The sequence below is a fragment of the Meles meles genome, chromosome 11, assembly GCF_922984935.1.
Source record: "Meles meles chromosome 11, mMelMel3.1 paternal haplotype, whole genome shotgun sequence".
Taxonomy (NCBI): domain Eukaryota; kingdom Metazoa; phylum Chordata; class Mammalia; order Carnivora; family Mustelidae; genus Meles; species Meles meles.
In genome coordinates this window covers 34330608-34347705 of record NC_060076.1, presented here as the reverse complement: position 1 = coordinate 34347705, position 17098 = coordinate 34330608, and the positions used below count along the sequence as shown (strand labels likewise).

The following is a 17098-nucleotide window of genomic DNA, read 5'->3' as shown; positions in this document are numbered from 1 at the left end:
TGAAGAAACTTGGGGAACCAGTAGAGATGATCACAGCTGCCTTCAATCCTAAAGCCTAGGATTTTCAGGAAAATACTTAAAGACCACTGCAAAATGTCATATCTGCCTAAGCCTAAAGTTTGAGACTGCCAGAGGGGCAAAAATGTGTCTTCTGCCTTATTCTGCCTTCTACACTTTGGCAAGTGTTTTTATTTAAAATGTTCTACTGGGGCGCCTGGGTGGCTCAGTGGAGTAAGCCGCTGCCTTCGGCTCAGGTCATGATCTCAGGGTCCTGGGATCGAGCCCCACATCGGGCTCTCTGCTCTGCAGGAAGCCTGCTTCCTCCTCTCTCTCTGCCTACTTGTGATCTCTCTCTCTGTCAAATAAATAAATAAAATCTTTAATAAAAAAAAAATAAAATGTTCTACTCCAGGGTTGTCTGGGTGGCTCAGTCCTTAAGCGTCTGCCTTTGGCTCAGGTCATGATCCCAGGGTCCAGGGATAGAGCCCCGCATCAGGCTCCCTGATCCTCAGGAAGCCTGCTTCTCCCTCTCCCACTTCCCCTGCTTGTGTTCCCTCTCTCGCTGTGTCTCTCTCTGCCAAATAAATAAATAAATCTTTAAAAAAATAAAATGTTCTACTCCAGGATCTGTAGATAGGGATTCTGGGACATGTACTTCCCAGACTTCTAGACCCTGTGATATAGGAAAGAGTGCAGAAGGAATGCTGGATCAGTGAAAGTCTTTCCCTGGGTCTCTTCTGATTGAGCTAGTGAGGAAGACTCTCTGGTTTCTGCGGCCACAGCTGGAAGTGTGTGAAACTGCTTACTGTAGAGACCATCTTTCCTGACTTGGAGGAAACTCAGACGTGGAGGGAGAAAATGGGGCCCTCAAAAGATGAGAACAGAGTGAAAAACAAGGCTGGAGATGGAGAACGAGACAGAGAGACAGCAAGCTGATGATAAGATTGTGTCAGCCCTGCATTTGGTCATATGACCTTTAGCCAGTACTATCCGTGTCTTTCTCAGCTATTTCAATCCATGAATTTCTTTTTCTGCCTAAGCTAATTTAAGTTGGATATTTGTGTTACAACCAAAAGGGTCCCAATGAATAGGAGGGAGACATGTGAACATTACACAGAGTGTGGTATGTGCTGTACAAAGAGGGCTAACAAAGTGCTATGCCCACCCAGAGATGACGTAAGAAGGGAGTGCATCTCCATTTGGTCTTGGGAATGTTATTTTAGCCATAACTTTTATCTTAGTTTGTTATTTCTCATGTCTTTTGCTTCCTTCCAGAATATCCTCCTCCTTCTCTTCTTGTGGTATTGTGATTTATAATAAGAAATATATACTTGGTCTTCATCCTGTTCCTAGCACAAAGCTCCCAAGACTCTTGGAATTTCTTAAGAGTTCAGAACAGAAAAGTGCAGTGTTGTCTTTTGTTATTCATAGCGAGCTCTTTTCAACCACACCTGTTTATGTTAATGAGGCGCTTTTGGAAAGCCCCTAAAAATGGGGGCTGGTTGCCAGGGGAAACAACCTAGTGATTAGAGCCTTGAAACTGTCAGGATCCACCCTCCCGCCTGGAAGGGGAGAGGGGCTATAGTTGAATTAATCATCAATGGCCAATGATTGAATCAATCATGCCTAAGTAATGAAGCTTCCATAAAAGCCCAAAAAGATGGAATTCAGAGAGCTTCCAGGTTGGTGAACATCGAAATGTGGGGAGAGTGGCCTGAAAGCCCCTCAACCCCTTCCTACTTCCTTTGCCTTAAGCATGTCTTCTATCTGGCTGTTACTGGATTATATCCTTTTGTAATAAACCTGAATCTAATAAATTAACTTTTCCTGAGTTCTGTGAGCTGCTCGAGCAAATTAATCAAACCCGAGGAGGGGGTTGTGGGAATCTCCAAGTTATAACTGGGGAGCACAGGTAACTTGGACTTGAAATTGGCATCTGAAGTGGGGCAGGGGAAGCAGTCTTGTGGGATTGAACACGTAACCTGTGAGATCTGATGCTATCTCCAGGTAGTGTGAGAAGTGAGTTTCCAGCTGGAGTTAGAGAATTGCTTGATGTGTGGAAAACCCACACATCTCGTGTCAGAAGTCATATGGTAGTACGATGAGAGTAAAAGAGACACATAGAACTTTTTTTTCCTATAGTTTTCTGTTTTCAAGATACTTCCTGTCTTCCAAATATCAGTTCAAATCTGCCCTTTCCAGGGGCCTCTATAATTACTTCACCCATTTCTGAATTCTTTAAGTTCTTGGCACAGAACAGTTGAACATAAAATTATTTTTAATTTTGTGTGTGTGTGTTTTTTTTTTAAAGTTTTTTTTTTTTAATGTTTTATTTATTTGACAGAGAGAAATCACAACTAGGCAGAGAGGCACGCAGAGAGAGAGGAGGAAGCAGGCTCCCCGCGGAGCAGAGAGCCTGATGTGGGGCTCGATCCCAGGACCCTGGGATCATGACCTGAACTGAAGGCAGAGGCTTTAACCCACTGAGCCACCCAGGCGCCCCTGTGTGTGTGTGTTTTAAGATTTTATTTATTTATCAGAGAGAGAGCGAGAGCACAGGCAGGCAAAGCCAAAGAGAGAAGCAGGCTCCCCCGCTGAGCAAGGAGCCTGATGCTGGACTCAATCCCAGAACCCTGGGATCATGACCTGAGCCAAAGGCAGCAGCTTAACCAACTGAGCCACCCAGGCGACCGTGTGTGTGTGTGTGTGTGTGTGTGTGTGTGTGTGTTTTGACTCCATATATTAACTGTAAACTGATTCTGCAAGGCTATGGATTGCATTTTACATGAACTCTCTGGATTCCCCTTCCCCAGAGTTATCACCCCATGGTGCTCAGGTGATACTTGGGAGCTGATGGATTGATTTGCTCGTGGAGAGGCTGAAGTTGCCATGGGCAGTTAACTGGAGTAGTAGGAGGGGAGGAAAGGAATGCTGTCCAGGTACTAGCCATCCAGGAATAAGGAAGCCTTTCCAGAAAGAGTAATCAAACTGGCTGGAGTTGCTTGGCACAAAGCGGTGGACTTTGAGTCCCACGTAGTGCACCTTTGCTAGTGGCCACAGGAGGGCGGCAGAGGGTACGGCCCGGGTGCCTCGCTGTAGATATGGTGGCCAGATTAGCTAACCAATCAGCTAGCTGAGCGCCCCCCCCTCCCGTCCTCCCCGGAAAGGACCTTTTGGTCTAAGTACCTTGCACAGGATGAGGTGGGCCTCCCAGCAGAGATTCTGGAAAGGAAGTTGCCTGGACCAGAGATGGGAAAGCCAAGAGATGAACAGGTGGATGGTGGACATCAACAGGCATCTAAGAATGCTCAGAATCTCCAAAATCAAAGCAGTGAGTGAAATTTTAAGAGATCTAGATATTCTCTTAACTGCAAGGGGATGCCTCAGTAGCTTGGCAAAGGAAGCAGGAAATCCAAACATGGTAGAGTGCTAAGCGCAAAGTCTGGAAAGCAGGAGCCTTGGAGTCCTATCTCTAAGCTTGTAGCTCCTGGGCCCTGATAAATGCTTTTGCTGTATGACTAGGGGATGACCTTCTCCTTTCTGAGCCTTGGGTATCTCATCTTGTACAAAGAGAATTGGTAGGTATCTGGAGACTCAGAGACCAGCTCTGTCTTTGCACTGGGCTCCATGGTGGCCAAGTACCCTTCCAGCTTGGATGGTCTCTTAGGTTATGTGAACAAAGCAGCTCAGTTGTCCATAAACACATTTCTTCATTACTCATCTTTGTGTACACCTGCTCTCTTTAAAACTTTCAATGGGCCTTGACCCGTGGAACCAGGGCTGTTCAAAGACTTTTATAAGAGCTACACAGGCTAACACTGGATGTGCCACCCATGTCATAGCACACATTCCACTGTAAATGCAATTTTTTTACTTTAAAATAATCTTAAGGGTGTTTTTAAAATTTTGCTTTCAAAATTATTTTGCTAATTTAATCTTCAGTGGCTATGATTTCTCAGAAATCATAGTACATACTTAGGAATTCCTTGAAGTGAAAGGACCCACTAATTGTTTGTAAATATAATAAACTTTTGTTGGCTACCAAATTGGACAATTTAGGGAGTTGACATAATACTGTATTTTTGGGGAATTTAGTTAAATTTTGATTTTGGAATTTTCCTTTTGTATCCTGGAGCAACAAAAATGTATGTGGGGTGTGAGCATTTTTCTGGGCTCTTGAAAGGCTTGTATATCCTCAGTCCTGTGTGTGTATGGTACCTGATGAATTAAAACCCTCCTGCCTGCGGCAGCCGACACAAACTTGGGAGGTGATGGTTCTTTCAGTTATTATATTTTGTTTCATGGCTCCTGGTCTGGGAGCCTGAGCAAGCTTTGAGTGCATCAGTAAGAAAAAGATGTCCCCTCCTACTTCCCTTTAATCTCCACAACTTCATTGTAGCCATATGTAGAAGCCAAGTCATACAGGCAGGCACCGAGGTAGCTGAATCCCCCGCTCCGGACATTTTGTAAGGAGAGGCTCCTCCCACCCCTCTCAGGCATACACATTCAAGCCAGACACCCTCCCCATGGTCAGTGTTTCCATAGAACTAGGTATCTCACAAAGGGCAGTATCTCACCAGAGAATTTGTTTTCTCTTCTGATAATTTCTCTCCATAAACATTTTTGCGAGAGATGAATAGGTGTACCTTTCTGGAACAGCAGGCAGATGCTGGGGCGTGAAATGACTTTGTGCAGCATGTTTTATGGATGAAGGGAGGGTCCCGAGGGCTGCCTTTTATTTCCCCAGCCTCTGACCTGGGTGTAGATCACCAGGTTCCCCTTCTGCAGGGGACCTTCCGCTTCACCCACTGCTGCTCACCTGAGGCTTTAAAGGCCCCACTTGGGCAGAAGCTACAGAGAGAGATTCCCATAGAGTTGGTGCAAATTGCCACCAGCCTATAGCACTCTGGGCCCACCACAAAGACCTAGGTTCCCCAGGTGCATTTCACAGCCAATGTCACAGACTTCAGATACTTCATTATGCTGGCATTTTTTATTTCTTCTCTATCTTTATAATAACTACAAAGGGAATGAATTCCTTTCTATCATGGTGTTAATGAATCTCAAAAGAAAAAAAAAAAAGATGTGATCTCAGAAAAATAAAGAAGAGAACATAAAAACGGCAGACACAGTGACCTTCGACAAAATGAACAAATGTGGGATTTTTCCATTCATCTCTGCCTGGGGGATGGGGAGGTTGATTGTTAATAACAGAATGGTACCGAATGACTTGCTGACAGTTCATCAGGGTCCCTCTAAAGCCTGGAGTCAACAATACCAAATGAGTCATGAAGGTGGCAGACCACACATGAGTGACAGGAGAGGGTGGGAGGTGACATAGAGCTCAGAATCAGGGTGTAGGCTTCAGAAGAGATTTATTCCCACCCCAGGTTAAGGATGCCAGATTCAGCAAATAAAACTATAGGACCCCCAGTTAATATTTGAATTTCAGGTAACAAATAAATTTTAGTATATCCAGGACATATTTGTACTAAAAATTTAGATATGTTGTTTATTTGAAATTAAAATTTAACTGGGTGTCCTGTATTTTCTCTGGCAACCCTACCCCAGAGATACCAGCATTTCTCTTTATTTCCTAAGTCCTTACACATTTCTAGGTTCAAGCTCCACCAGAAAGAGACTCCCTCCAGTCTCACCTTTTGAATCCTACACTGTCTTACAGGTCCAGTTCAAATGTCACATTTTTGGAAGACTTTCCTCCTAAATCAGTTCCTCCTTCCTTTCTTTCCCCTTGCCCCATTGCATTTTACCTACCATTTTGTTTATATTTAGTTGCTTATAAACCTGTTTCCCCCCTGCAGACTGGGAGCAACTCAAGGGCAGTATCTAGATCCTTTTTCCCATGGCCCATAGTGCAGCTTTGCCTGCACTCCTGTATATTCTGTACTCTGAATATTTGCTGAATGAATAAGCAAACGAATGGTCAGGGGTAACACGATTTGAGTCCTGACTCTATGCCAGGCATGGTTCTCAGCACTCTTCATGGATTTAATCTTTGAATCTGAAGTAGTAACCATGTTTATTTCTATTCAGAGAGGGAGAAATGGATGCACAGAGCTTCTAAGTAACTTGCCTATGATCACACAGTGAGTAAGGGGCAAAGCTGGGATTTGAACCCAGGCAGTATGGCTCTTCACCTCTGTGGTACATTGAATGAATAAACAGAAGAATGAAGAGGAGAACAAATGGAGGGCTGCACGAGAAGAGGCAGCAAACAGGTATTATGATAGGAGGACATAAGAAGGGGAAGCCAAGGTAGACGTTAGGAGAGCAGAGACCAGAGGAGTCAGGGAGGTATTAAGGAGTTAAACTGAGGGGTGCACGTGGGTACATCGGTGACTTAAAAGGCAGCTCAGCAGTGGAAGAGACTGCTCTCTCCTGGTTTCTGCTTTGGAAATCAATCCTTATGTTACAAAAACCCTCTACATCTCTGCAGGGGCTTCACTGTAACTCTCTTCCTACTTCCTGTCCTCACAGCCCTTCTCTTCCAGGAACAGAACCCACCCTCTGCTCTTTTAAGAGGCTCAGACTAGTGGGACTGTAAGGCCAGCTTTGTCTTTTCCCCAGAGCTGTCCTCTAGGAGTCAGTAGTCTTGGTGCCAACATCCTCTTTGTTCCTGGGCTCCCATTCTTCTATGGTGTACTTCTGCCTGGCTCTTGCCATGGGGGTGCCGTGTGTGTTGCACAAAGGAACCAATGTGCTCCATGGGAGGGTGATTATGGACCCAAGTTGGAGCACTGACAAGATTATCACAGTAACATGATACTTCCTTTATAAGTCTATGGAAACAGAAGACAGTGGCTTGCTCATACCATCAACATAGTCCTTTTTAAAAAAAAAAAAAATTAATTAATTAACTTAAAAAAAGATTTTATTTATTTATTTGACAGAGAGAGAGAGAGAGATATCATAAGGAGGCAGAGAGTCAGGCAGAGAGAGAAGGGGGAAGCAGGCTCCCTGCTGAGCAGAGAGCCCATGCAGCAGATTCCAGGACCCTGGGATCATGACCTGAGCCGATGGCAGAGGCTTAACCCATTGAGTCACCCAGGCACCCCTAGTCCTTTTTTTTAAAAATTGTGATAGAAAACATAAAATTTACCATCATAACCGTTTTTAAGTGTACGGTTCATTAGTGTTGAGTATATTCACAGCATTGTGAAACAGATCTCCAGAACTTTTTCATCTTGTAAAACTAAAACTCTGTGTTTTCCTTTCCCTCTCCCCCAGTCTCTGATCACCACCCTTCTATTTCTCTATGAATTTTGCTTCTCTGGGTGCCTCATGTAAGTGGAATCATACAGTATTTGTCTGTGAGTGGCTTATTTCACTTAGCATAATGTCCTCAAGTTTCATCCGTGTTGCAGCACGTGGCAGAATTTCCTTAATGCTTAAAACTGAAGAATATTCCTTTGCATGTATATACCACGTTTTATTTATCCACTGTTGTCAATGGACATTTAGGTTGCTTCATATCTTGGCTTTTATGAATCCTAATGAATAATAGGTATTCAAATATTCCTTCAAATTCATGCTTTCAGTTCTTTGGGACATACACCTAGAGGCTGGATTGCTGGATCATATGGTATTTCTGCCTTTAATCTTTTGAAGACTCTCTACTGTTTTCCATAGCCATGGCACCATTTTACAATCCGAACAAGTTTCTCCACATTCTTATCAGTACACATTATTTTCTGTTATTTGTTTTTTATCATAGCCATTCTAAAGGGGTTGAGGTTGCCTCAAACCTGTTGCTCATGAGGAAGCTATGGTTCTAGAGTGGCTTAATGTAATCCCTAATCATTCACTGGAATCCAGCAGTGGGGAAAGTACACCACTACGCTGTGGGCAGATAACCTGATAACCTAGAGACCAAAAACTCTTCTAACTTTGCCAATGACTTTGTGACTCTGGCCAAGTTGTGCAACCTCCAAGTTTCCATCTGCTCACTGGGGACAGGGCCTTCTTGATGACATACCTTCCTCCCTGCTCCGTCCTGACATTTTTCCAGGAAAAGACAGGAAGTAAGAGCTGAGGAGTGACTTGTTAGGTATGCCTGCCCCTCAGCAGTCATCACCCTGAGTGCATTTCCTTTTTTGTTGTTGTTATTAAAATGAGTCATGCTTTAAAAAAAAGTTAGAAAGCTCAGAAAATCATCAGAAGTAAGGGAGCATTTACCCCTCATTTCCATCACCCCGAGACAAACACTGATAACATTTTGGTCTGTTTCTTGTGGTTTTCCCTTTATGGAAGGTAAATGTTAATCCTTGAGAGTCCCTCTTTTTCTGAAGAAGAGCTATTCATTTTCACAGCAATCAGTAGCAAAGTTAACTGAACCCTCAGTTTCTTAAATATATCTTTCTTTGTGCTAGTTCACTTCTTAGATGTGTCACTTTGAGTGAAAAGCAGTTAATTACAATGGGAACGCTGCTTCGAGACGTCTTATGAAATTATGTTAATATGTATAGAAAGACAAAAAGGAAGGGGAAAGGGAGCTGATGGGCGAAATAACTAGTCTATTTAAATGGATAATTTCCTTTCCTTTCAAGTTCCCTCGTTGAGGTTCTCTATATTTATGAAAGAACTAGAAAGCTATTATTGTGGTTCCAATTTGTCAAAATCAGTAAAACTCAACTGAAAAGCAAAGTTGATAAACCAGCAAAAAGGCAACAAAAGAATGACTTTGGTAAATGTCGTATAATTAAAAAAAAAACAAAAAAACACTGCTGTTCTATCAGTTCAGGAAAAAAGTTCTAAATGATAATCTGAAGATTAAAGAGCAGTGACTGTAAAGGCACCCTGTCAGGAATTTCCGGCCCCAGCAGGAGATGCCTGGGATGTTTGGGGCAGGTCTTGTCTAAAGGAATTGGGCTTTGGAGGTATGGAGACCCAGTTTAGTCTTTATAGCTCTACCTGGCCTGGACCCCTGAGGATGGACTGATCTCGCTTCTGTGCTGGTGGAATAACACATGAAAGGTGTTTAGCACAACACCTGGGACAGAGGAAGTGCTCAATAATTGTTCAGAGTAATTGCTTTCTCTGGGGCTAGAGGAGGGAGTGGGTTCTTGGATCTTCTTGGTAGTGTGGTGGGGATTGGGAGTCCCACTTGGAATGGGGACAGTGGTGGGGAGTGGATCAGTCCCTTTATACACTTACTAATTCCTTCTTTATCTAGGCTTCCAGGATCCTGGTTGGGAAAGGCACAAGCATGCATGTGTGCATACGTGTGTGTGTGTGTGTGTGTGTGTGTGTGTGTGTGTTGGGGCATATACGGTGGGGAAGGCTTGGGGAGGAGCAAGAATCCACTAATATTTATTACACACCTGCTATATACCAGATGCCATGTCGAACATTTAAAAAAGCGAAACAAAAACCATCATGTGAAAGTGGTTAGGAAGCTTGACCAAGCACTGGACCACGCTTATCTGCCTGATCCTAAGGCCTCAGAAGGGACATTCCCTTCATTTTCTCTGGACCTATAGAGAGATTTCATCCATCACGTTTCAAGAGTTCAAGTCCAACCTTGCCTCAAGTCAGGTTTCAAGAGGCAGAGTTTTCCCAATTTAAGAAAAATCAGACATTCTCCCTTTGGGTGTTAAAGGGTTTTTTGCCAGTGACAGGAATCATCCCATTACTGGTTCCCTGTCATCAGTCAGGGCTTCTCCTCAAAGGGACCGAGGGTACTGGTGTGGGCTTGCCAGCAACTTTCTCTGAGGCCACAGGGGAAGCCAGAAGGCCTCATGGTCCCTGCCTGGTGTGACGTAAGCACTAAGCAGAAGGGAAGCAAGCTCCAACCTGCAGGCCAAGCCTGGCACACAGTGGGACAGCGGGCAGACTGCCATCCTTGGCACCACTGGGGCCAAATTTCTTGCCAAACGGGCGTGGGTTTCAAAACGTTGGGAGGCACAGGAGCCTGGGAGTATAACTTTGCTATCAACCCTGGAGCTGGGCCAAAGAAGACCCTAGAGAGTCTGGCAGTGCCACAGCTGGAAGGGGACAGGCATAGGCAAGGGGCTCCTAGGAACATGGGGCTCCTAGGAGCATGGCCCTCCATGGGGGAATGCCGAGTACCATCTAACCCTAGGGGACTGTGGTGGGATAGGGCATGTCACAAGCCATCCCAGGATGGAGGTGAGCTTTCTTCAGGCATTTTACATGTGAGATCTTAGAACTTAGTCTAGAAAGATTCTTGGAAGTGATCTAGTCTACAAATGATCTATTCTTGCTGAGCCTGAGTCAAGAGAGGAGATAAAACATAACAGATACTGTTTAAGAAAGCAAGATATTTTAAATTGTATTTTAGAAAGACTTACATTCGAAATTATTGTAGTTCTTAATTTATATCCAAAATAATTATAGTTTTTAACGTTTTGGCCCAGGGAAAGCTTCAGTTAACAGTAAATTTTACTTAAGTGGAATCAAGAGTACCAGATTTTGCTAGGTAATGATAAGAATCACACTTAATGAATATTTTCTGTATTTCAGGCCCTAGTCTAAGTGCTTTACTTGTATGAACTCCTTTGATCTATGTAACAACACTGTGCAATGGTACAAATACTATTTTTCTTTAAATATGGGAAAACTAATACACAGAGGGATTTAGTAACTTATCCAAGGTCATACAGGTTTGACAAAACTTAGATTTGAACCCAGGGAGTCTATCTGGCTTCTGAGCCTATGTTCTTAAGCACTGTGTTCTAAGGTGTACCAGATAGTAAGAATTTACTTGCTTTAGATATTTTCCTAAGTGATCATTCATTCATGTGAGATATTTGTGGGAACTGTCATCGTGAGAGTTTGGGGGTCAGTCAGAACAAACTGGGAAGACTGGAAGCTTGAAATCTTGACCCTCCCCTCCCCCTACTCAATATTAGCCCAGAGAGGTATAGTGACTCCTCTAAGTTACAGTGTGAAAACCTAAATGGAAGTCAGAAGTTAATGTTCACATTGGGCTTTTCCCAACATACATTCTTTTTTTTAATCTTTTTTTTTTTTTTAAAGATTTTATTTATTTATTTGACAGAGAGGGATACAAGTAGGCAGAGAGGCAGGCAGAGCGAGTGAGAGGGAAGCAGGCTCCCTGCCGAGCAGAGAGCCCAATGCGGGACTCGATCCCAGGACCCTGAGATCATGACCTGAGCCGAAGGCAGCGGCTTAAACCACTGAGCCACCCAGGCGCCCCCAACATACATTCTTAATTCTTTTTTTTTTTTTTTTATAAATGAAAGGTAACTGTTTATTACTGGAGAGAAAAACGTATACAAGAAAATCTAGATTCATTTTCCTCATGCACTACTTTTGTAATAAAGTTCCAGATATCAACTTTGAAGATATTTACAAGGATAAATTTTTCTTAATGCATGACCATTTACTGTATGGTGGACATTTTTCCATAGAAATCAAATATGGAAACAGAATATATTGTTATAGTTTATAAGAAGCTTAGAACATTGTATTAACAGAAGATGATATATTTTACTGCAAAATATTATGAAAGTGATACAATTTTGTGGCTCATATGTTTAATTACTTGATTTGAACAGGGGAATGAAAAAAAAAAAAAACCAGCAAGACAGGCCTGGCTTTTAAGATTTTTTGTATTCAATTCGTTCTACTTTCACATCATCTCCAATTAGCTGATACACGTAAGTGACAACTGTAGAAGCCTGGATGTCCATCAACACAAATGAAGGAATAATGTTTTTTCCAAGGCATTATATGCTCCAGTGGCAGAACCTGGGTTAATGTAGAATTTATTCTCATGCTCAAATGCTTCAAATTTGTGTGTGTGTCCCGAGATAAGAATGTCCACATCAAACTGCCTCTGCAACAGGGCTAAGCTGGCCATATCTCCCCAAGGAATAACTTGATGCCCATGGTTCAAACCAATTTTGAACTGCCCAACAGTCACAACTTTCTGTTCTGGATAATTCAGATTCTCATCGAAGTCTCCTCTCACAATATGAACATCACCGGCCAGCGTCTTGAGATAGTCATAACTCTCTTTGGTGCAAAGGTTTTCAGTACAGAGAATGTGCTGAATCTTTCCTGGCACCAGCAGTTTTTTGAATTTAGCCAGCAGACTGTTGCACCGGTGTGGGATGTGCAGGTCTCCTAATACCAACACCAACATCCTGTCACTGGGCTCCGCTCAATTACCACCACCACCGCCGCCTTCTTCCTCCGGCTCCTCGGTGACCCCCTTAATTCTTTTTTAAAAATTTTAAAAAAATTTAAAAATTTTTTTAATTTAAAGAGGGAAACAGAGGAAGAGAATCTCAAGCTGACTCTGCACTGAGCATGGAGGTCACGGGGCTCGATCCCATGACCCTGAGATCATAACCTGAGCTGAAATCAAGAGTCAGCCACTTAACACACTGAGCCAAGCACCCGCATTCTTTCTTCTTAATGAGCTCTATCTATATCAGACTCTTTGAGTTCTGAATCCCAATCCCACTCCTTTTCTCTTTGTTTCACAGCCCCAATTCTTCTCAACTGGAAAGTGTTTGCACTTCCTCTCTATAATATATAATATAGTAATCCCTGGTCCTGATTCCATCAGAAATACTCCCTGGACTTCCCCATCCCTGTCTTGCCTGCTTTGCTGGAGCTGTGCATAGAGGCAAGAATACAGGATTGGTATTTGTTCTTCATCAGAGCAGAGGCACTAGGAAAGGAATGTTGAGTCAGAGATCCAGACCACATGATTGGGGTGATGGAAACTGGGGCCTGGCCACAGCCGGTTAAGGGAGCCACACCCATCACCCCATCAGCTCCTCCCTCAGCCATTTAACAATCACCAACAATGCTGAGATGCCATTGCTTTATTTATATATTTATTTATTTTACAATAATACATTTCCTTTTGTTATTAAGTTAGCCACCATACCGTATGTCATCAGTTTTGTTTTTTTTTTTTTTTTAAGATTTTATTTATTTATTTGTCAGAGAGAGAGCACGAGCAGGCAGAGTGGCAGGAGAGGCAGAGAGAGAAGCAGGCTCCCTGCCCAGTAAGGAGCCCCTAGTGGGACTCAATCCCAGGACACTGGGATCATGACCCCAGTGGAAGGCAGATGCTTAACTGACTGAGCCACCCAGGCACCCCAGTACATCATTAGTTTTTGATGTAGTGTTCAATGATTCATTAGCTGCGTATAACACCCAGTGCTCATTACAACATGTGCCCTCCTTAATACCCATCACCCCGCTATCCCATCCCCCACCACCCTGATGCCATTGATTTGAAAAGTACTATATGGGGGCACCTGGGTGGTTCAATCATTAAGCGTCTGCCTTCAGCTTAGGTCATGATCCTAGAGTCCTGGGATCGAGCCCCAAATCACACTCCCTGCTCAGTGGAAAGCCTGCTTCTCCCTCTCCCACTACCCTGCTTGTGTTCTGTCTCTTGCTGTGTCTCTCTTTGTCAAATGAATAAATAAAATCTTTAAAAAAAAGTGCTATATGAAGCAAACAAAGATTTGAATCATTGTTGGATGTTGGAAGTACTGAAAGAGCTCTTGATGAGGAATCGGGAAACCTGGCTTCCAGGCTTGGCTCTTCCACTGACCAGCTGTGTGGCCTTAGGCAGATTGATACACCTCTCTGGGCCTCTTGTTTCTCATGCATTAAATGAATTGATCAGCTGCTTTCCTGTCTTCACAGGATTTATGTGAGGCTGAAAAAAGAGAACAAAAGTAAATCTGCTTTGGCAGTGACAATGCAGTGTAAAGATGGGAGGGATTACTGTTGTTGCGCTGATCGAGATCCAAACCCACGCAGCTCTGGGTTCCCTGCGTTAGTAGTAAATGGTGGTATGAATGACTTTATTTGCTTCCTCCTACCATATTAAGACTTGTTATTGAAAGGGATTTGGTGGAAGAAAATAGATCCCAGCCTGGGGTTGCTTTCAACCCCACATGTTAGCTCTTTGGAGTACTGTGTCAAGGATCAGGAGCCTGGGCTCTGGAGCCCATGCTTCCACCAACAAACTGTGTACCCAGTGTGCCTATTAGCCTCTCTACACCATAGCTGGCTCTAATGGCTGATGCCACATCGGCAGCTTAAATGCAGGGAGCTGAGTCAGCTCTGGGATCTGGGAAAGGAGGGAAGTGGGAAATATGCCTACTAAGTGCCAGGCCCATCCCATGCCATTTATTTCCTTTTTTTCATTCAACTGTGATTGTGCCAAGCTCTGTGCCAGATGCTGGGACCAGTCATAATCAAGACAGACCTGGCTTTCTGGAGAGTCTAGTGAAGCAGGAAAGACAAACATACAGCAAATGTTCACAGAAATACAGAATGTCAGTTGTGGAAAAGGGCAAGGAGGAAAAGAAGAAAGTGCTATTAGGAGGGACCAAACCAGCCTATTATAGAGTTGAATCTTGCCAGATAAAAAGGAGGTGGCTGGTTAGTAAAAGACAGACCTTTCATGCAAAGGGAATAGGTGTGAAGGCCCTGAAGTTGGAAGTTGGTGTGGCCTAGAGACTGAGGAAGACAGCAAGCGTGTAGAAGGAGTGGGGAGCAAGGGCTGGCCCGTTGTTGGTGCAGATGCCCAGAGGCTGGCGGAGCCATCTTTTTATAGGCTATGGTGAGAAGCAGAGGTCTTGACCCTAATCTTGGCATCTTTTTATCTTGGGGTATGATCTTCAGTGGCCTTGATCTTCTGAATCCAATTAGAATTTCTTATTTTATAGATAATCTGATCTGATCACATTCAACTAATACAAAAACATTCACTGCACCTGGCCCTAGAAAAACAGGACCTAAAAAGAGACTTTATCCCTGTCCCTCTGCTCCCCATCTGGAAGACAAGCTGGGGAGAGGGCAGCAGGTGAGCACTTTATTAAGTAACTCTAAAGCAAGACAGACTGAGATGAGTCTGCAAAAGAAATGCAAGGGCTAAGGTTCAGTGACCAGATCTGACAGTTACAGGAACTTGTCATGTTAATAGCCACATCTTTGAAATGCTTGTCACATCCATTGGGAGTGTTTCCAGGAAAAAGTATAATTTAAGCTGAGTCTTGGACAATGATAAGAATTTTCATTTTTAATATTTTTTTCCAATTAAAAAATAATGTATGCCCCTAAAAGAAAAATTGGTAAATACATAAAAGGTAAGGAAGATAATTATAGCCACACTTAAATCCAGAGAAACCACTATGAACATTTTAGTGAGTAACCTTCCTGGCTTCTTACCTAAGTTTAACGACATTGGAATCATCGTATAGATGCAATTTGGCAGCACTCTCTTCTTTTCCTTTCATATGTCAAGAGTTCTTTCCCATATTATTAGATATTCTACAAAAACATAATATTGAATAGCTGTTCAGTTTTCTGTTCTACATATTTGTGTAACCACTTCACTATCATTGGGTATCTTAGTAGTTTGCAAATTTGTTGCTACTATGAATAATGGTAGGGCGAGCATCTTTGTATGTAAAACCTCTGATGGCATCTGTGTCTTCCCTGAGGGCAGATTCTGAGGAGTTTAATTCCTGGGGAAAGACTGTGAACATCGCTAAGGCTTTGGATACCCATTGACCCATCACACTCCCACTAGCATCAGAGCAGCTCTCCTATCTCACTGCACGCTTGCCAACATTATTTTCTTTTTTAAATCTTGGCCACTTTGATGCAGGAGAACAATATTCTCTTATTGCTTGAGTCTGCCTTTGATTAAGGATGAGCCTAATTTTAACCACAGAACTGGGGACATGGGGAGGTTGGGAAGGACACAGAGAGAACAGTTGGAAGAAAGACCTGCCATGACTCCTCCCCAGGCAGCTCCGTGGAGGAGTCTGGAATGTTTAATGGGATTGCACAAAGGCTGCCTCATGTCAGTGGGAATGCCTCCCCTCTCTTGTGGGCATGTGGAATAGCAGTGACTCAGGATACTTCCAACACCGGAGAGGGCCCCTGAGATACGGTTTTGTATACCCCGGGATGTGCCTATGAGGTGAGAACCCTTAGTCTCATCCACTCTGCTACTCTCCAGGACAGATCCTCCTCCACTAAATTGCCCTAGTGAGAAAGGGAGTCTACTCTCAATTTCCATGAAAAGTGAGATACAGGGTGGTAGGAATTGGAAATAAAAATTCTTGAGAAATGCCTTCAGATACCAGACTTTATATACTATTTGAAGTAGCATAAATTGGTTCAACCTTTTTGGAGGGCAACTGGGTAGTATGTCTTAAAATGTAAAGTATGAATACTCTTTAACTCAATATTTTATTTTAAAAAATGCATCAGAGAAAATAACTAAGAAAGCAAAAACATGTGCCTCAGAAGTATTTTTTTAAAAGATTTTATTTATTTATTTGACAGACAGAGATCATAAGTAGGCAGAGAGGCAGACAGAGAGGAGAAACAGGCTCCCTGCTGAGCAGAGAGCCAAATGCGGGGCTTGATCTCAGGACCCTGGGACCATGACCCAAGCCAAAGGCATAGGCTTTAACCCACTGAGCCACCCGGCACCCCAGAAAGAAGTATTTTTGATATTAGTGAAAAAATATGGAAATAATCTAAGTGGGTTTCTTCTATGTGCTTGCGAAATGGAGACGTGTGTATAGAAATTTCATGGCATTCTGGGTTGAGGAAGGGGCCAATACCAGCAAAGGAAAAACTATCTGGAGAATATGAGAGAGGATTTCCCTGACCAACATGCAGGAAAGAGCCCTTCCTGCCAGCCCCACATTCAGCATTGGCAGCCTGTAAGGCAAAGCATGGCTTGTGCCTAACCTGGGCATCCAATAATGTGGGAAGGGTACCAGGCCCACTCACTTCAATCTGTGCCACTCACATGAAAAATAAGACATTCTTCCAGGAAGGTAAGGGCCTTGTCAAGCAGCAGCCCCTCCTGTTGACTCTCAAGCTACTGATGTGGTCAGCAGGACAGTAGTTACCGAGATATTCTGATAGAGAATCAGAACATCCCATTATTAGACAGGTACTATCCCTCCATCCCCCAACATCATCCTATATCTTTCATGTGACTCAAGAAATAGATAAAGGGGATTAAAAGTATGCTTATCTTGATGAACGCTGAGTAATGTATAGAATTGTTGAATTAATAGATTGTATA

General features: G+C 43.2%; 1 protein-coding gene across 1 annotated transcript; it reads right to left on the bottom strand.

Moving 5' to 3' along the window:
• Positions 1-11518: 11518 nt before the first annotated feature.
• Positions 11519-12196, bottom strand: LOC123953222 (vacuolar protein sorting-associated protein 29-like). Its single transcript, XM_046023274.1, is given in 2 exon segments — positions 11519-11722; positions 11725-12196. Coding segments are annotated over 2 exon segments (546 nt in total). The 5' UTR covers positions 12152-12196; the 3' UTR covers positions 11519-11603.
• Between the last annotated feature and the right edge of the window lie 4902 nt (positions 12197-17098).